General features: G+C 39.2%; 1 protein-coding gene across 1 annotated transcript in view; it reads right to left on the bottom strand.

The window, feature by feature from the left end:
* Positions 1-21,802, bottom strand: part of cntn3a.1 (contactin 3a, tandem duplicate 1) — a 139,790-nt gene that overhangs the window by 43,931 nt on the left and 74,057 nt on the right. The window contains exons 6-9 of the mRNA XM_051662872.1: positions 14,950-15,153; positions 11,129-11,231; positions 10,339-10,523; positions 5,457-5,596 (exon numbers count right to left, since the gene is read on the bottom strand). Coding sequence (XP_051518832.1) covers positions 5,457-5,596; positions 10,339-10,523; positions 11,129-11,231; positions 14,950-15,153 — 632 coding nt within the window. The remainder of the gene's footprint in view (positions 1-5,456; positions 5,597-10,338; positions 10,524-11,128; positions 11,232-14,949; positions 15,154-21,802) is intronic.

Here is a 21,802-nt window from a genome sequence, read left to right as displayed (position 1 = left end):
ACTGAAAAACAACACAGACAGAAGCAAAAATGCGTTCAATGTGAACGGCCCCAAAGGAGAATGAAGAACCTGCCATTAAGCATCTGTTAGATGTGAACAGAACAGAACACAGAATGAATATAAGCCCATAGTAGCGTAGAGAGCTGCTGATGGGTAGCCTATAATTTTTATCCTGGCCAAACACTTACTCGTAAAGCCCATGTTATGCTTCCATTGTGCTCACTTGAGTGTGAATAATCTGAATGGTGCATTCAGGTTGAATGAACTGATATAAATGGCTCAGATATCTGCACTCACTCTCTGTATGCTGGCACTTCAGAGTTTGAGGACTCTGCATGTGCTTTACGCCCCTTAAATTCCATTGTTCCAGTGGAGCTGGGAAAATTGTAAAACTCTTTGCCCATGTGGCCTGCTCTGACAAGGAGCATCATACAACCTAAACAATATCATAAACAGACCACTTCAAATGTGTGCTGTGTTGACTGGGACAAAATAGAGAGGGCCAGAACAGCTTGTAGCAGCCAGGACAAATGGTGGCATAAATCATCTTTATCATGGTAATTAATTAGGGGTGACATTCCACTGGAATCAGCACTTTCCCTTGATGAGAGAGCGGCATTTGAGCTGGCTGCTCTGCACCAAAATGATTAAGTTGCCCACCTGAATATACATCACAAAAATTGCACTTACACTACGGCCGTTGACTTGGCATGCACAGTATTGTTGCTGAGGTAAACATTTACACAAGCAGAGGATAATTTGGTGTATGGGTCGAAATTATTTTTCTGTTGGATTTGGGGAGAAAATCTAAGGGTGAATTTTTCACAGGAGTAATATATTGTTGCAACAATTACTTTAACTCTAGCTTGTCAAGCTACAAGCTACATATAATTAAAAACAGGTAAAATACAGTCAAGCCAGTACATTAGAAACACTATAAGAAAATTTGCACACCTAAAAGTAGCAAACTACTACTGTACATTTATTAGGGCAATATATATCTAACTATATAACTCAGAAAATATAATAGACTTTAAATTAGAATATATAATTTAAGAAACCACTGCAATATTTTTCTGGCACAAAACAATAAGGATCTCAATGAAGTTGACAGCATCAAACTAAAAGAAACACCCTCACTTAACTGAATTGAGAGATTAATAAGCAATATCTATATGCAACAGCATGATTGAGAGTATGGTTTTTTTCTTTATACAACAGTTCATTGAACAAGTAAAAAATATTAAATTACTAACATTTCAGACAAAAACTGGCCAGTTAGTTTCTGCCAGCGAAAATAGTTCCAAAAGAAGCCAAAGAACTGCTCTAAGTTCTGTGTCATCTTTGTTAGCAAATCAGTCAAGTCAATGCTTGACTCACTCTTAACATAAAGGACGCTCATTTGTTGCCACCTACTGGTGTATATATGCAATTTTTTTAAATTGCTACTGACGATTCACACCTTGTCCTAACCAGAAAAGCAGCGAAAAGCAATGTCTGACTACACTAGTCGTCATTGTAACCATCAAATAACAATCCCCCCCCCCCCCCACCTTCAGACTACAAAGATGACCTTTGGTCTGGAGATTGATCAAATGCTGAGGTAGCTGATGGTGACATTTACAAAATGGTAACACCTCAGCTCATTAAGAGTGCAGCCTCACACACTGAGATTGGAGAGTGTGTTCTCTATCTCCTAGAGTGATGAAACAAGCTGTGTTGTACATAATAAAATGTAGCACACAATTGCTGTTGCAAAAGCTAAAAGGAACCTAGAACCTTATATTGTATTGCACAGAACGATTTACAGCCGAGCGAGCTGAGGCAACAATCAAATGCACTGCACCTTCAGTGTATTGCCAACTCTCTCTAATATTAAGCAGTGGGAAGTCTAAATCATTCAAGTGAATCGATTGATTTATTCACTGATTCATAAACTAGTTCAATAAAGATTCACTGATTCATAATCCCTGCACAGACGCCTGTGCGACATTTTACGCTATATTATACAATGCAACAACTGTATAAAATGCTGTCATATTTAGTTAAATAGTGCCATTCATCAGTATGTTTCCAACTCAGTAATGTAAATTATGATGTTTTCTAGTTTAATTGGTGGTATTTAGGGTAAATTAATGCTTAAATGCTCTCACCTTAATTGAGATCCTTATTGTATTTGTACCAGATAAGTACTGATCTGACTGAAAAATATGAATAAAATTTAAATATAAGAGGGCATTCACAGGGAATCGCAGCAGATGCGGGGCTACCCTATGAGGGTATTTTTGGAGCAAAACAACTGAGCGCCTGCAACAGTGGAATTTGTAGTTGTAGAAATTAGCCACACATGTGTATCAGTAAATTTGAAGTCACAGAGAAAAATGTTTTAAGAGTTGCAAACTTGTAGATTTTTTTTCTCTCCCACAAACACAACACAACAGTTACACATTCTCAAATTCTTCATTGCAGGTGCACAAATCCTATTCTATGAATCACAAATTCAGAAACTCATACGTTTACATTTTTGCTACAGTTGCTGCAGTGAATATGGTGCAAAACACATTCACACACCCGCATCAAAAAATGTGAAGTCACGGACAAATTTTGCTCATCCGCAAATCAGTATGTGAATTCATCCAATGAGAGTTGCACACTTGTAGAATATTTTCTCACAAATAATTTGTTTATTCTTGGATATTTTTCTAGCACAAACACAAGTACATATCTACAACTGTTTGAATCTGCTGCTACGAGTCTCAAACACTGTTTTTCGCTTGCAAATGACAAGTTCTGCGCGCTCTCCCTTTTGCACCACATATCTATGTAAAATATGGAGCAAAAGTGATTTGTTCATCTGTAGAGGCAGCGGCGGGCACTGTTCAGAGATCAGAGAATTTTGGCCAATCAGAAGAGCTAGTTTGGGCGCCTATCCGTTGGCGGAACTTGGCGACCGAACGAGTAGGAAAAAGAAAACTTCCATGAGAATCTTCCTGAGCTGGCAGTGGCAAATACCAATAAAGGTATGTTTTTTCTTTCTTTTTCTGAAATCACTCACCGTTATACATTTGTTTATAGTTTAAATATGCGCGCTGGTCAGCTACGTTGGTAATCAGTGTTTCTTAGTTAGGCTAGCCTTTCTTGATTCACGAAAGGTAAGCTAACGCTAGACTACCTGCACTGTTAAGTTTGCTATTCAGTCGTCTCATATTAAATGATACCCTCATATTAAACGATTTATTCCTTATATTCTCTTCTGCTTTACCTTCTAGAAAAATGACAGAACAGGGTGTGTCTTCGCAGGTGAGTATCATATCATAAGTATGCACCTAATGTAAGATTACCCTTATGAGAATTTACCATGGTCAGAAAACCATGGGTACCATGTTTTTTTCTTTTTGTTTTCGTTTTGTTTGTTTTTGGTGGATAGTAATTTTGATAAGAATACAATAGTGAAGTAAAGGGATGTCAGAGTTTGCACTATAGTAGGCAATTTGCCCAGTAATTATTACTCCCATAGGGAAGCAGTCCCGAAATTGGAAGCTGCAGTGAGTCACAGAGCGGGTTAATTAACATTTTTAAACATATGTGTAATGTGGATCACACATGGACTATAGTAATTTATCAGTTTTGCATAAAACAAACCTGAAATTAAAATACCGGTATTCTATTTGTTATAGTCATGGCACAGAGAAACAATGATAAATATGACCAAACATTATCGCTCACTCACTAAACTCTAGCTTAGTTTCGTGAGGAAGCACCTGTTTCCAAGTGATTAAGCCTCTGTTGCAGGTCAGCAGATGTGATTTAGTGGGACACTGCAGGGCACATGGGAGAGAGATAACTTACTATTCTTAGACTATATAAATATTGATTTTATATTATATGGAACACCTATTTGCAGTGACGTTGGATGAAGAACATGCTTTAAATCGCCTATAGGCTTTATAAAATGTTAATTAACCCGCTCTGTGACTCACTGCAGCTTCCAATTTCGGGACTGCTTCCCTATGGGAGTAATAATTACTGGGCAAATTGCCTACTGTAGTGCAAACTCTGACATCCCTTTACTTCACTATTGTATTCCTATCAAAATTACTATCCACCAAAAACAAACAAAACAAAAACAAAAAGAAAAAAAACATGGTACCCATGGTTTTCTGACCATGGTAAAGTCTCACAAGGTAATCTTACATTAGGTGCATACTTATGATATGATACTCACCTGCGAAGACACACCCTGTTCTGTCATTTTTCTAGAAGGTAAAGCAGAAGAGAATATAAGGAATAAATCGTTTAATATGAGGGTATCATTTAATATGAGACGACTGAATAGCAAACTTAACAGTGCAGGTAGTCTAGCGTTAGCTTATCTTTCATGAAACAAGAAAGGCTAGCCTAACTAAGAAACACTGATTACCAACGTAGCTGACCAGCGCGCATATTTAAACTATAAACAAATGTATAACGGTGAGTGATTTCAGAAAAAGAAAGAAAAAACATACCTTTATTGGTATTTGCCACCGCCAGCTCAGGAAGATTCTCATGGAAGTTTTCTTTTTCCTACTCGTTCGGTCGCCAAGTTCTGCCAACGGATAGGCGCCCAAACTAGCTCTTCTGATTGGCCAAAATTCTCTGATCTCTGAACAGTGCCCGCCGCTGCCTCTACAGATGCACAAATCACTTTTGCTCCATATTTTACATAGATATGTGGTGCAAAAGGGAGAGTGCGCGAAACTTGTCATTTGCAAGCGAAAAACAGTGTTTGAGACTCGTAGCAGCAGATTCAAACAATTGTAGATATGTACTTGTGTTTGTGCTAGAAAAATATCCAAGAATAAACAAATTATTTGTGAGAAAATATTCTACAAGTGTGCAACTCTCATTGGATGAATTCACATACTGATTTGCGGATGAGCAAAATTTGTCCGTGACTTCACATATTTTGATGCGGGTGTGTGAATGTGTTTTGCACCATATTCACTGCAGCAACTGTAGCAAAAATGTAAACGTATGAGTTTCTGAATTTGTGATTTGTAGAATAGGATTTGTGCACCTGCAATGAAGAATTTGAGAATGTGTAACTGTTGTGTTGTGTTTGTGGGAGAGAAAAAAAATCTACAAGTTTGCAACTCTTAAAACATTTTTCTCTGTGACTTCAAATTTACTGATACACATGTGTGGCTAATCTCTACAACTACAAATTCCACTGTTGCAGGCGCTCAGTTGTTTTGCTCCAAAAATACCCTCATAGGGTAGCCCCGCATCTGCTGTGATTCCCTGTGAATGCCCTCTTTTTTTTCTCTGCAGCGAGCACACATCCACAGGAAAACAAAGGATATGAATTTTTGGAAGATGTGTGGTCTAGAGAGGGCATATCATTTAATAGGTGATTCTGTTGACGGATGACAGAAATTCCCAATTCATCCACACTGCACAGTTTCCTTTTGACACACCTCAAATGACTCCAGTGGCTCTCCGTTCTTCAGCCACCTGTAAGAGGGTTTGGGCTTGCCGCTTGCCTTACACTCCCACAGCAGCGATTCGTCGATGGCCTTGTGTACATCCTGAGGGTTCTCCAGCAGATGAGGGGGTGCTGAGAAACATCAACAAACACACAACATGCAGCGGGATGTCAAAAACACGCAAAGCACTGCAGATACAAATGCATTTTTCAACAGCTCCCTACCTCCCAGACAGACTTACTTTCGAGTGAGTTATTGATTAACCCCTTTGATAAATCACTAAAGCAACCAAGCAGTTTATGAGACAATTAATGAACAAATCCAGACATGGTCAACATGACATTAGAATGTAGGAAAAAACATAATACTGTAAGAATAATTTACAAGGACATTTAGTAAGTCAAACAGTTGATCTTTTTATATAATGTTTTAAGGAACAGAAAATTATCTCAAAATTGGTGTTAGAAAGAAATGGTGATGTTATAGTGGCCCACTTATGTACAATGTTAAGAAGATTAAAAAGAATAGATTGAAAACATATTCAAATAAATAGGGCACATAACACATTGTGGCATTGTAGTGCAAGCATGAAAAAAGTTGCTTTTTAAGTATCGGTCCTGCTTTTGTACCTCATAATTCTGGTATTGTCAATTATGTAATAAACAACAGAGTAACCCCATATTGGTTACTACACTGCACCAACAGCGCTGATGGATGTCTTATTAGTAGAGTAGAGACTATGGGAGATAATAGTTTTGGTCTGACAAATAATTATTACAACGTACAAGACGACATATTAAATCTAGCATCCCAGTCATCAAAACCTCATGGGGTAATAAATTAACTCACAATGTATTGACCAGTGATTAACTCAAATATGTAAGCATTTATAAACCCCTTAACCAGTGCCTAATTTGAGCCAGATCCTGTTCCAGAACATGTTAGATTTGGGATATTTGCATTCCGGTATTTGTTTTAAACGATACGGCATTAACCAGTGCATTGTCAAATGATGACAGTCTGTGTGTGTGTGTGTGTGTGTGTGTGAGAGAGAGAGAGAGAGAGAGAGAGAGAGAGAGAGAGAGAGAGTGCAAAATCTCTTTCATTGTTTGATGCTTATCATTGCACACACAGTGAAAGTGGAGAGCGAGCATCTAACTGGCAAAATATTCTAATAAAAGTAGGCTAAAATTAGTGAAAATGTCAAAGACAATCAAGCATATATTTATTTTTAAAAACTGTGGCAAATAAAGCTGTTCCTGATCCAAAGAGATTGCGAGAAAGTGAAAAAGCACCCCTGGAGAACACTGCTAATAGCAATGTTAGTCAGGAGGACAGCGAGAGACACGAGGAGGTGGATCAGTCAGAAACCGATGCAGGCCTAATGGATGAAGAAACATCATCGTGAGAAAGAATGTCACTCACCCGAATTATATTTGGTCAAAAGAACAGTTTAAAAACAAGCAGGCTGTATATCCGTGATTGATCATGGAAAATCAAAGACTGGGCTGCCGTACATGTCGGATTGTGGGCTCATTGGGACCTGAGAAAACTGTTGGAATTAAATTAGCAACGGAGTGGGTTGTGCAGTGACATCCATGGCGCCGGATAAAACAAAACAGCAGAATGCATTCTGCAAAGAGCAAGTCAGAAAACAATTACACAAAGTGTTGTTAATGCCCAGGCTGAACAAATTGAAACTACGGCTAAAGTATTTCGAACAGCCTACAAGGAGGCAAAACGCAAAAGACCTGCACATGGATTTGAGCACAAAATAGATTGCCAAGGATTAAATGGCATCAATATGGGACACATTTTACATTCTAATATAGCATGTGCCAATATCCAGGAATAGGAACATTCTCATCTGAAATGAGAAGAAAACTGTTTGAAAAAATAGTGCAATGTGCCCCAAAGTAAGCCTAATTATTGACGAGGCAAAAAGTTTAAGCAAGAAAAGTGCCCTGATCATTTATATCAGACTGCAGTTACATGACATGGACACGCCTGCCAATATATTTGTGGATCTGGTAGAACTAGATGATTAAAGTACTGAAAGGGATTGTTCACAGCCTACTATCATGTCTAGAAAGACACAAGTTTACAAAACTATTGATTGGCATAACAAGTGATGGAGCGTCTGTGATGTTTGGACATAGAAGCGGGGTAATAGCTCGAATGCAGGCCCTGTTACCCGATGTCACATGTTGGAATTGTATGGCTCATAGACTTGTGCTTGTCGTGAGTGATACGCTCAAAGAAATTGGAGCAATCAATCATTTCAAAATCCTTATAAATAAACTTTACTCGCTTTACCACACATCCAACAAAATCAGAATGGAACTGAAAGAATGTGCAGAAAGTCTACACATTTAGCTGTGCAAAATTAGGAAAATTCTGGACACTTGGTGGGTCGCATCAAGCTTCAGAACAGTGGAGGCAGTGTGGAAAAATAACCCCACTCTCCATTAGCACTTCATCACAGCAGCTGGTGATGCCTCTCGCAACAGTGTGACTCGCAGTACCTACAGTGGTCTTGTATCCTCTCATGCCTTTATTAACAGTTTGGGACTGATGTGTGATGCACTTCAGGATTTTTTGAGTTGTCATTGAACTCCAAAAAAGACAATGCACAATAATTGATGCACGCAAATCCATTCTACGACAAATGCGAGTGTTTGACGCTATTTCAAATCAGCCTGGGTGACGCACAGTAATAAGCCAAAGGGCAATGCAAGAGAATTCCTTCCAAGGTGTCACACTGAATACGAGAAAATCCAGTGACAGGATGATCGACCAAAAGGAGTTTTTCAAGGCTGTTGCAAGGAATGTTCAGAAATGTTTATTGTGTGAAGGTGGACAAGCACAAGACATAATGGGGTACAGCAAGATGACTGAGGAGTTGAAAGTGCTCTATCCCCAGTACTGGCCTGAAAACACAGGGGCGTTTTATGGAGAGAGTGAAAGTTGAGTCCCTTTGCAAGCATTTTTGGATTGACAGTCCCCGAGTTGTATTGCAAGCTTACAGGGAGTACAAGGACAGTAATGGACAACAGGTCTCAAATGAACTGAACGAACTCTTCAGGTCCATCTATTCAATTCCCATCTCTAGAGGGAATGCAAACGCAGATTCTCTCAGATGTACTGGATATGTAAGTCGAGCTGCGCCTAGCTTCACATAAAGACAATTTCGACTCTGCTCTTTGTAAACCTCGTTAGACCGTCTTTGTGCAAATTTAAACCAGAACCTTATATTAGGATCTTGGATTGCTAAAAGTCATAGAGATGCCACTGACACACACTGCAAAGTTCGCAATAGGGTGGAGGATGACAAAAGTTGTGGGCTCTTCTTGAAGATTAGGCTTGGTGATTGATTTAATAAAAAATTAACACTAAATTAAATGTGTAAATTGGATGTCAATAGTTGTTGTTCATAATAATCATACACTGTGGGTGCTTTCACACTGGCAGTGTAGTTTGAAACAGAGCATGGTTCGCATGAAAAATTGGTAATGTGAAAGCTGTCATACGGACCGGGGAGCGCACCGCGGTACCGAACCCGAGACTACCTGTAGTTCGGTTGCAATGGAACTGTAGCACGATTTGCGTGAATGTGAAAGCAACTCGGACTCGGGTGCGCACTCGTTCAGGAAGTAAAGTAACCTGCGCATGCGTTTTAGCCAATGACAACATCATTAGTTTCGTCAACACACGAGGATCCACACATTCCTGAAAGTCCCCAAAAAGTAATGACACCACAATGACATACAACACTATAAATACTGTCCGTCTGTCTATCTATCTATCTATACACCTTATAAATACTATTATAGGTTATAAATACAGGGTATAATATATGACAGTGGCGATAACTTCACATTGAACACGAGCGTAAGCGTGCAGTGTAAACAAAGATGCAAATGAATTCCTTGCAATCAGCTGTCTCCTCAAAAAACGCCATTTGCGAGCAGCAGCAAGCCGCCTTCCCCTAGACATCTGATGAGTTACGCCATGAAGCGCACATATACACAATTGTCATTCACTCTGCTGTGCTTAATGGCACCAAAATAACAAAAAAACAAAAAGTATGATGAGTCGCATTGTGTTCACCATGTGTGTTTGTGATAACGTAAGATGAACGCAAATGGACCGGGGTTCGATAGAATCAAGTGAGTGTGAAACCAGACCAACGCTGCGGGGAGCACCAGGAACAATCACACTTGGAATCGGACCACAGCAAACGTGCCCAGTGTGAAAGCTCCCTGTCAAAATTATTCTGTGCTTTAGTGGATTTAATGAAAATGAAATGAAATGCATTTCCATAAGCCTAATTTATAGGTGACAGAAAAATTTGAGATGTTGATCAGAGGAGCTTGTTCATGCTATGCTGTAGTTGGGGTCCCTGCACTGCATATACTTATTATGCTCTTGCGATCCACGGGTCAACATTTAGTGACATCATTGTGTGATCCGGGAAAACTGAGGCCAGATTGTCAGCATTGGTCTCAACGCCTCAATCATTGTTTTTGATCCGGCAATTCTTCATTTACAAATTAAGCACTGCCCTTAACCATTATGCTACAGATTTTATAGACAGAATGAAGAAAGAGGATTCTTAAATTAGAAGAAAATTCTAAGCTGATTTCTGTGGCTGTTTCAAATCGAGAATAATTGATTGTGTGGGTTTGTCTGATTGCACTAATAATGCATGACATACAGTGTGTGTACAAGTTGATAGTGATCACATTCTAGCAGGTTGAAAGGAATAGTTCACCCAATAAAGAAATTTCTGTCATCATTTACAAAACATTTAGAAGGGGTCTTTTTAAAAGTGAAAAACAGCAATTTTGCCAATTAAATATTTCTGACCTACCATAGAAAGAGAGTCGTCCCTTGACTGTGTTTTTGCCCCTGGAGTTCTCCGCCACGCATTCATACTGCCCTGCGTCTTCCTGTTGGAAATAAGGAATCTCCAGCACCCCACTGGACTTGCTAATGTCCACTTTTCTAGGAAAGTGAACTCCATCTGGTCTTCTCCAGCTTATTGCAGGAACTGGACTGAAGACAAGAGATAAAGTAGATTCACAAAGCTTAAAGGGGGGTGTTTGATTAAAAAATTTGAGTCCTGTGGTAAAAACCCCATGAAATGCCTTGATGAACGTAGTTAGGGCATATCAAAAGGCTTGTCGCATTTTTTTTTATTTAGCCAGTAGGCTTTAGTTTTGTCCTAAGCCATGAACTATGATTGGATACTTGCTTATTGGTTACATGTGATATTAGGGGAGGGACAATGTCCTTTTAGAGAGACAAAAAACTGTGTCGTGCAAGATGAGTCATACATTTTTAAGGTTTGTTTTCCCTGAAGATAAATACTTTTCATTTGAAATAGGTATAACTGCTAAAATGTTAATGTTGTAAATTTTTAGGAGTACACTAGCAAATAGATGGTTTCAAAGCTAATAGACATGGACTAAAAGCCATCATTTTGATTTCATGATGTCTTCAATAAAGCATTACTGAGGGCCTCATAATTTCAGATATGACATGAATGACAGCAAAACAGCAATCAATGTCAGCAACTGGCTGTTTGCTTATGAAGTCTTGTAAGCAGGCTCCTACCGAAAATATAAACTTTACTTAATATTAAATTAATTAATATTTACTTTCCCAAAGCAAAGCACTCCAGTTTGACCATTAACCCATTCGCAACAGCCAAGACCTCTGGAAACTGAACCTCAATTTTTGGCTCATATTCTCCCATAATGCCTGAAACACAGAAAAATAATCATTACAGTACTTACAAGCCATCACTGAATTGATATTTCATTGTTCTAAACCCCTAACACCAAGTAATAACATTCTGAAATCAATTCAGCACAAACTGTTGAATGTACAAACTTTGCTTTAGATACATCTAGCCTTGTAGATAATTTCAGCCTTATGTGTGCTACCTATTTGTGTTTGAAAATCTCCCATTAACATTGATAGAATGTTTAGCATTCAAAATGTAACCATCAGCAGACATCACAGAACCAATCCCATACTAAACTGCAATTGGTCTTCTTTTTTTTTTTTATCTAATTACATACCAATTATAAAAACCTAATGTTAAAAAGTGTTAATAGTTACAACCCCAAAGATGCTTGTAAAAAAAATAATTCAGTATCCATTTTTGTTCACTTCCTAAAACTACACTAATTTTTTTTTTCCCAATTCCTGTGGCTAAAATTGGCATATAAATTCCTAGGTGGCACACACTACTTGACTGCACATCCTATTACAGGAACTGTTTATGTGGAGCAGTCATGCTTATTCATTACGCGTGACACATGTCCTGAGATAATAAACACGGGAGCAAATTTACTGTACGGAGAATGGAGACTTCACCCGCAAGCAGGGGCATTGCTAGACTTCAGTGACATGTGGGGCTTAGACCACAGGGCATATTAAAATATAAAAATAAGAAGAATACTTACAAAATTACCACCCTACCTGTCAAATAACAAGTATGGCCTATATTAAGTGCACAACACTGACACCTGTTCAGAACTTTATACGAGCAAACATCAGGCGCACAAAATAAGAAGAATACTTACAAAATTACCACCCTACCTGTCAAATAACAAGTATGGCCTATATTAAGTGCACAACACTGACACCTGTTCAGAACTTTATACGAGCAAACATCAGGCGCACAATAAATTGATCAAACACATTTTTAATTTAAATTGCGGCTCAAAGCAAAAATTACGACTTGTCGGCTAATTTGTTCATTGTGCAGAACGTAACACTAACAATAAAATCAAAGTAATTTAACAATTCAAATTTGCAATTTTCATTTATCATAATATTTTGAGAATAAATCACAAGGAAAGTAATGTGGTGGACAACAACACAATGGAGCATCTGGGTCTTCACATACAACACCACTAACCAGGGAAATAACTTGGCTATGCAACCGAGCTGAATTTGTGGGAAGTTTTTGCGAGCTCTCTGTTCATGAATGAGGTGTGCATTAGTACAAGAGTATTCAATCTGTGGGTGCCTGTCAAGGGATGCACGAGATATAGGCTCACACTCAAGTGAAGTGAAAAATAATTGGAACTGCTTTGAATTATATAGGTCCATTTCAAGACATTGTATGTGGTAACACCCCCTCAGTTACAGTATTGTTTAGAGAGGAAAACCCAATAACAATGCCGAGCGGGACTGCTCGAATCTGTCTGGTTCTTTCTCCTGAATAAATAAATTTCCTACATAACCACTGCAGAGTCTGGATACTAATAACTCTGTGCTGTGAGCCAAAAGACCAAGGATTTTGTTATTGCTAAATCCTAAGCTAAAGTAGGCCTATGTTTAACTACATCCTCCACATCCATCTCTTGCATTAATGAAGCTGCTGGCTCTGTTCTATCATTGTGATAATGATGCTCTTTAGCCTAATATTGAGATTTTTTCCCCTCTAATATACTACTTTATTCTCACAATGCAATGACTTTATTCTAATAATTTTGACTTTATTTTCATACGAAATGTTATATCATAATGCTACGACTTTAATCTCATAACGCTTCAGCTTCTCGTAATTGTAACTTTATTTGCAATATATTACAACTTTATTATCGAAATCTTTTTTTTTATGTACCAATAAAACGCCATTGTGGGATCACTGAGTAAAGTTAAAAATAACTTTATTTTTTAAAAACGCATCTCGAAACACCTGCGTTGGGTTTCATGACTGTTATTAAACATGATTCCAGGTTGTTTTTAACAAAGCGAAGTTTCAATGCTTGATAAATAATGAGATAAATAATTTTCATTTTGCTTTGGTGTACAGATTTAAGTACAATAATTAGACAAGTTCAATGTAATTTGATTTTAAACCACTGAAAAATCAAGGCACCCCAAAGAGGCTATTTAAGCAGTGTAACTCTATCACATGACATGGAAATGTGAACCAGCATGGGCAGAGCATATATACAGGCAGTCATTTTTGTTTGACTTTAATGTAAGATTTCTCCTTTTAAAACCTTTGTATTGGGCTATTTAGGCTTATAGCTCACTGTGCTGCTATTTTGAGTTGCGTTTGAGGAAATTCCATTGCGATAAACATTCTTTATTCCCGCATATCGACTCCTGAATAACCGAATAAGTTGATTGGCATATGCATTAAAATCTACTTGGTGTGTGGATTGTAAAAAACAAATGAAGATTAGAAATGAGGCTTATAGATTATATATTTAGAAATAAGGCTTGCGTAATAAAACCTCAGTGCCTCTGATACAGAAAAGCTGCACGCCTGTGAGAGAAAATAGAAAACTCCCACTCGAGGCGTTCGTTACGTGTCTGATGAACTTGAGCACGAACAGCAGGTAAAAGTCAAAGTGTGAAAGGTCAGTTAATGCAAGCTGGGCTCACTGATCGGAATTCATTTACAATTGAAATCAGAATAGCAGCCTGGCTTGTTGCTTTTGTACCCTCATGCAATGAACATTAAACCTTATTTTTTTTTTCATCACAAAAAAAGAAAAAATCCCCAAAAAATATTTGGGGCTATTAACAAAAGATCCAGGGCTTTAGCCTTATCAGCCAGGGTCTAGTTACACTACTGCCTGCAAGTTGTGAGCCAGGTTTGGCAGAGATACGGGCAAGCTGCTGTATCTCTTCACATCGCCCGAAAACGTTCACTCACTGTCTGAACCAGTGTCAAAAACGAAACTACGTGAGAGAGACCCAGAGTTTGCGTGACAGAGACTGAACCGCAGCTAGAGAAAATAATAGTTTTGAGATGTTACACTTCAGCAAATAAAACTTCAGCATTCAGTTTGTTTTATATTTGTATGTACAGTGTCTAATAATGCATTAGCAATCTGCACTTAAGTTTATTTTGCCAATAAAGCTTTATATAAATTTAATCTGTCCATTAAAAAATTCCACTGGAAAATGGCACAAATTTTTGCCCAACTTTGAATTACAGAATGTCTACTGATTTTATGGCATGTTAACATATACTTTATTATGAGTTGCGTTTTGTTTGCTGTTTACACAGTCTAGTGCTGTCACAGAGACCAGTGAGATATCTCATGACACTTCTGCATTCCATAAAAAAATAACTTACAGCATCTTTAACTCTATTTGCAAAAAATTGAGTATTTTAACGTGTACATATTTACAGTAAATAATTTAAATAAATGATGACTAACCAATTTTTTCCAAGTTCTTTGAGACAAAGTATAAAGTAAATTTATTTATGATTGTATTTGAATGTTTGTTTTAATGTACCATTTACCATATACAGAAAACTGCGATTAATTGGTTAAACTTATTTAATCGATTCACAGCCCATATTTTAACACTTTTCTTTCGCTTCCTTGCAAGCGATGATATTTCCTTCAGAAAATGCAAATCTAGTTCCATATTAAACATGTTTTAAACCAAAAAGCATGTCATATAATGAGCTGAATTCACATGAGAAGACCATCACCATCGCTGCGGAGCACAAGTGGTGTTGGAGGTCCCTGCACTCTGCTTTGGGTCACTGTATTGGTCACAACACAAGTGTAGTTCCCAACATCTGAAGGCTCCACTTTAGCGATGTACAGGTTGCCCGTTTTCTGTGACACAAAGCGGCGAGTGTCCTGCTTCACAAATGAGGGATATTCGTTGAAGATCCAGGAAAAGGTCAGCTCTGTAGGAGAGACAGAAGATGAATATCAGCATTTCTGAAACTGGCTGCATATTGAATCCCACTACTTAGAGTTAAAAAAAAATACTTCAATGGATTTACTGTAATATTAATCCAGTTCAAAACCCACTGATGACAGAAAACAGGATCATACAACCAGAAAGAGCACACATGGATTTGCATGGTAAATCTAGCTTAACCAATATGATTCACCAGTGTTTTACATTTAAAAAAAATTAAAAAAGGAGACTGACACTTCATTTTTACTATGAACTGAATAACTGACCAAATATACACATTGTTCTTTTATATTTTAGTGTATTTCACATGAACTGAATGGAGGTTTGACATAAAAGAAAGTAAAGTATGCAGCTTGCATGTCAAGTACAACCGCTGTGAGACATATCAAATCCATGCAGCTGCTTGATCATTGGCATTAATAAAACATTTATTGCTCGTACTGACAGACCCATACATATTTAATGGTTGTTTTTGAGTCGATCAACAAAGCTGCAGAGAAGGATAAACAAAAGCCAAAACAAAAAGGTTACTAAATATAATTTTTTTTTTTATAAGAAAATAGGGACAAATATCAAGCGTTTACTATGATACAATGAAAGCTTTTAGAGAATGTTTATCTATCTATCTATCTATCATAATTTTGAGCCTAAAACAACAAAACCATATATCTATTTCTGGGAAAACATTTAAATACTTTGAAAAAAGAAAACATCAAGAAAAGGTGAGCACCTTTTCTTTCCCATTTCTTTGAAGATGTCAAAATAAAACTTGGAGTCTATCAATACAAAACAATGTCTGTGTTCTGTGTGAGCTGGCCAAAAAGCATTAAAGCCATTGGCCTGCCTTTTCCTGATGGATCTACTAGAAAAAAGAAGTGATTTCAACCTTCGGTGAGTTTTAAAAGGTTTAGCTCCATTAAAGCAATAAGGTCTAATGCGCTAGACCCAACTCTAAACACAGTAATCAAGACAGCAGGGAACAGACAAAGAGAACACTAATGTAGCACAGCTGTGCTAACTACTTTTCAACCCAGGCAAAGCTTTTTTTGATAACACAGAGTAGCAGAATATTTAGAAGACACGCTCTATTAAAAAGTTTCTCAAAGTGATGTGGCTGAATCATTTGCTTTGATTTTTGGTGAGATTTTTGTTCAGGAATTCACAATTCAAATTCAAATAGTGAACTCCTGAGTTCTTTTCATTACTTTTGAATCTAATTTAAATAATAAAAAAATGTGCTTCATGTGGTAACATCTAAATCAAGTCAAAGATATTTTTTTAATGTCTGAATCATATTATATTAGGTTACACCAAAAAAAAGATCAAGTAGAAATAGCTCCTTAAAAGGATTAGTTCACCCAAAAAAGAAATTCAGTCATTGTTTACTCACCCCTGTGTTGTTATAACCCCATATGACATTCTTTCTTTTTCTTAACACAAAGGGAGAAATTGTGAAATAATTTTGTGCTCAGTGATATCATACAATGGCAGTTTATGGTGATCACATCTTCAAGCTTCAAAAGGACACAAAAGTATAATTCAGAAGTCTAATTCATTATTCCATGAGACTCACGATTGTTATGAAAGCATACGATAAGGTTTGGTGCAAAACAAACCAAAATCTAATGTATTATTTAGTAAAAATGTTCACTGACCGTTATTCTCCTGTGTGCGTTCATGAGCCTGCACGCAAGCAACAATATGCAGCACGCGCGAGATGGGGCATTCAAGCAAAAACTCTTTTTGTTTAGCTTCAGCAGGACCACCAGCGGTATTATCAACAGAAAACACAACATGGCTTTTTGAGACCCTGCTCAAGAAATGCTCACCGGCTGCCCTTACGCGCATGTTAAACCTTATTCAAGGCAGAACACAGACAATTGCCTCGTGCTCGCACCACGCATCGCATTTTGTACCGGTGCCAGTTCATAGTGGAAGGGGTTACTGGGCACGATGCCAAATATAGAAACCAAGCAATTGACAAAATGAACTGTTGCTCGTCGCAGCTGCTTAGGACAAAAAAACTCTGATTAAAACATAAAAGATAACTTTTATTGCATTTCGTTTGCCGTCTGAGTAGGACATGGTATGACTGTAGCTACCTTCAGTACCTCTCTGTTTGATGGGAGGACTCCATCTCAAACAAATAGGGCTGGATATGGAAATGCAGACATGTTTTTAAGTTCTGTTCTCTGGTTTGCGTTCAGCTATGTTGTGTTTTACTTTACCAACAAACATGAGTCTCATGGAATAATTTATTAAACTTCTGAATTATACTTTTGTGTCCTCTTGAAGCTTGAAGAGGTGATCACCATAAACTGCCATTGCATGACATCACTGAGAACAAATTTCTTCCACAATTTTTCCCTTTGTGTTAAGAAAAAAAAAAAAAAGAAAAAAGTAATATGGGGTTATAACAACACAGGGGCGAGTAAACAATGACTGAATTTTCATTTTGGGTGAACTATAACTTTAAGGTAACAATTGCATTTTACCACTTTTTACAGGGTATGACATTTTTGCAAAACTCTTTTAGTTATGTATACGTAGTGCATGTTAAAACGTTGTGACAAACCAAAGTTTTCAGTTTATCTGTGTGTGAGCATGCAATTAAGTAATTTCCGGCTGATAAAACACTCATGTCATGCACATTCAGATTATTGATGCATAAATGAGTGAATTATGAAAACACATTTCCAACATGTCATGAGTTTTTCAAAATGTTCTGTATGGAAACATATTTGCTAATGACTAAAATCCATTACTAAAAGGCAAAAGTGATCATTCAAATCTATCTTAATAACATAAAGATCATTGAACATTTGACACGTTAAACAGCTTTTCTGACATGGAAATTGCAAAGAAGCGGTCTCAATTTTCAGTGTACCAATAAACAGATTTTGAACGTATGTTTTCATTCATGCTATGTTCTTCAGCAAACAAGCTGACATCAATGTACTGTAATAACTTCCTTTTGTAAAGTGTGTTTTGCTGCAGCCAAAGTTACGTGTTTCTTGATGGTAGGAGAGGCAGCGGCTTCTTAGCTTGATTCTATTCCACTCTCTGACAACACAGTGGGTCAGTGCATCTCTGACATGGCACAGGATGTGAAGGAGCAAGGGTTAGAAAGCATCAGGCACAGCCAGTTGTTTGCATTTCTGATCGACAAATCCACTGATGTGGCCAGCTGCGCACAGCTGTTAACATTTGTGAGGTACGTGAAAAACATGGACATTCAAGAAGAGTTTCTATTCTGTAGTCCTTTGCCCTATGGCTAGGGTGTTTAAGCCCTGCCCTTTTAGGTGCGAAGCTGTCTATAAAAGCAGGCGTGCAAACACCATTCCTCAGAATTTTCTGACTGAGGAACAAGAGCACATCGCTCACACCTCAAAGAACTCTGAGTCTGTAGTGCAGCCAGCTTACGCAATGTCTCGTCCCCTTCGTCTCAGGAAACCTCGGTTCCCTTACGACTCTTGACATTGCGTCAGGAAGCTGGCGCTATGGGGAACAGAGTCCCATCATGCTGCACTACACGACACAACCTTCCAGAGAGGAAACATGACACTGCAGTCCCACAGGACGGGCCATGAGTATACCGCAAGTGAATGACCCTCATGGTGGGCCAGGAGGGGAACACTCAGAATGTATATATGAACTACAGTCATATAGTATGAATTAACCCCTTCACAAACCCAGTCGGGAAGGAAGTTTATTTTTAATGAAAGTGCCTGTGACTTTTGGGAAATAAAATGGTCTAAATGCAGGAGGTTGTGTAAAAAATCAGGGAGCACTTACTTAAAAAGAGGGGCATAAGTATATGTTTGGCCAATTAAATAGCAAACGCTCTAGACAGAGATGACTTGCTATGAGAGAGACGTTATGTCTAGGTTGTAAAACCTTGCAAATGTGTTTTGAGAAGACCATCCTGCTGCAAAACATATGTTTTCTAAGGACACACCATTCGTCCATGCCCATGAAGAGGCCATGCCTCAAGTTGAGTGTACTTTAAAACCAATTGGGCAATTTGCACCCTGTGACTCATAAGCCAGGGCAATCGCACCAACGATCTTTGCTAGGAGACGGACATTCCTTTCGTGCATCCTCCATAGCACACAAAGAGCTGGTCAGACAGTCTGAATTGGTGGGTGCGCTCAATGTATGTGTGTAGCGCTTGCAAAGGGCATAACAAATGAAAGGACTGTTCCTCATCCTTATTAAATGGAGGATGGAAAAAGACTTGAAGGTGAACCACCTGCGCTCTGAAGGGTGTGGTTAGAACCTTAGGCATACAGCCTTTTCTGGGATTGACAGTGGTTTTTGAAAGACCCGGACCAAACTCCAGACATGAATTGTCAACTGACAGTGCTTGCAAATCACTGATCCATTTTACTGAGCCCAAAGCCAGCAGGTAATGTGGTCTAAAGAGAAAGCACACGCAATTCAACAAAGTTCAGAGGCTCGAAGGCGCTTTTAGGATCAAAGTTAGGTCCCAAGTCAGGACTGTAGGTGGGCGAAGGGGATTTAGGTGCCCCGACCCCTTAAGGAATTATGATTAAATCATTTTTGCCTATAGAGGTGCCAGCTTCAGGAGCATGATACGCAGATATTGTCGCCACATAAACTTTGAGCATTGACGAAGTGAGCCCTGCGTCCAATCGCTCTTAAAGAAATGTACGAATTTCAGGTATGGGGCACTTCACTGGGTCTTTGCTGTGTCAAAAGCACCAATTAGTGAACACATCCCATTTCAGTGCGTAAAGGCATCTTGTGGACAGTGCTCTAGCCTGTAAAATGGTGTTCATAACCGACTGAGCCAATTCTGGCTCATCCGCTGTGTTCCATTCAAAGGCCACATATGTAGACTTCAAAGATTTGGCTGGGAATGCCAAATTGTGCCTTGTGTTTGAGAGAGAAGGTCTCTTTTCAGTGGCATTTCCCATGGAGGCCTGTCCAGTTTTCTACCATCTCCAGAAACCAGGACTGATTGGGCCAATTCGGCAAAATTAACAGAACTGTTACCATGTCCACTCGGACTTTGCTAATGACAGAATGAAGGAGGTGCAACGGGGGAAAGCATACTTGCGTTTCACCAGACATACATGGGCCAGCGCGTCCTGGCGACTTATATACGCCACAACTGTTGTGTTGTCCAAACAAATCAGAATGTGGTGATTCATGATGTTGGAATGAAAAGCTCTCAAAGCTAGAAAGACAGCCAGTAGCTTCAGGCAGTTGACATGCCAGGACCGTTTCGCACCTGTCCAGGTGTCGAAGGTCGGGCATCTATCACACACCGCGTCCCAACCTGTGTTGGATGCATCTGTGGTCAGCACTTTCCTTCTGAAAATTTGACCCAGCATAACACCCTGTTAGTAGAAGACCTGCACTGTCCATGGTGCTAGAGCAGCCAGACAGCGGCGAGTCACCACAATGCGCATGCGCCCGAGGCTCCAGGCACACTGTGGAACATTGCTTGAGTCAAAACTGGAGAGGTCTCATGTGTAACAGACCTAATGGTATGACGGCGAATGCTGCCGCCATAAAACCCAGCATTCTCTGAAATGACTTCAGTGGTAATGTTTTTCCAGTTTGAACTGAGACAGACACCGAAGAATGGTCTGTACGTGCTCATTCGTGAGATGCACACGCATGCTCACGGAGTCCAGACAAACTCCAAAAAAGGAGGAAAATTTACTGGCTGGGGAAAAGTGTACTTTTCGCCCAGTTGACATTAGACCAGATTTTCCATATGGCAAAGCAGCAAGTCTCTGTGTTCGCTCAGTAGTGCCTCTGATTGGCAAGTAATAACCAATTGCTGAGGTAATTAAAAACACGCACACCGTTCATTTTCAATGGGGCGAGCACCACATCGATACATTTCATGAACGTGCGGGGAGCCAGAGACGGACTGAAATTAGAGCGGGAGCGAGCCGGTTGTGATGAAGTACTGCTCCGTTTTGGCATAAAATGTCTCATAGCCTGTGAGTGTTGCGTCATGACTTAGTGCTCAGCAAATCTATCCACAGAGCCGCCAAAAATGCCGGCTAGAGACACAGGAGCATCAAATAGAGTGGCTTTTTCTATGTCACGTGATTTCCACGCCCTGCTACTCACCAGGCAGAGATGTGCTGTTACCACCTCTTCCACAGGGAGTAGTTGAGCATAACCTTTGTCTTCCCTGTGGACCACTTTAGTGAGGACATTGGAATCGCTGTGCGAGTGAGCTGAATAGGGCGTGCGCCAGGATTTTTCAGTTCGCTATGAACTTCCGGGAAGAACAGGGCAGATCTTACAGGTTCATCTGGAGGAGACCACTCGAGACCAAGCTCTTTGACCGCCCTTGAAAGGACACGAATCATCTCCTTGTCAGTGGCATATGCACGCTCCTCGCCCTCACTGGGGGAAAACATCATCCCCAGCATCAGAACTGCTGAACGCGATGAGGTCGTGCTCTCCTGCAGAGGGCCGAAGGTCGTCACGCATATACTGTACGCATATAGACGCAGTATATGGAGATTGAGGGGCTCGTGGGGCGTGTGCCGGCACAAGGTCCGCCTCAAATTCATCCTGCTCGACCTTGTGGCCCTGCCGTGCCTCCTTGTGTGATCCCTTGGGAGTCACAGAAGAGGTGC

This window comes from Myxocyprinus asiaticus, chromosome 29 (genome assembly GCF_019703515.2).
Source record: "Myxocyprinus asiaticus isolate MX2 ecotype Aquarium Trade chromosome 29, UBuf_Myxa_2, whole genome shotgun sequence".
Classification (NCBI taxonomy): domain Eukaryota; kingdom Metazoa; phylum Chordata; class Actinopteri; order Cypriniformes; family Catostomidae; genus Myxocyprinus; species Myxocyprinus asiaticus.
Note: the sequence above shows the minus strand (reverse complement) of the source record. Positions and strands in the feature narration are given on the sequence as shown.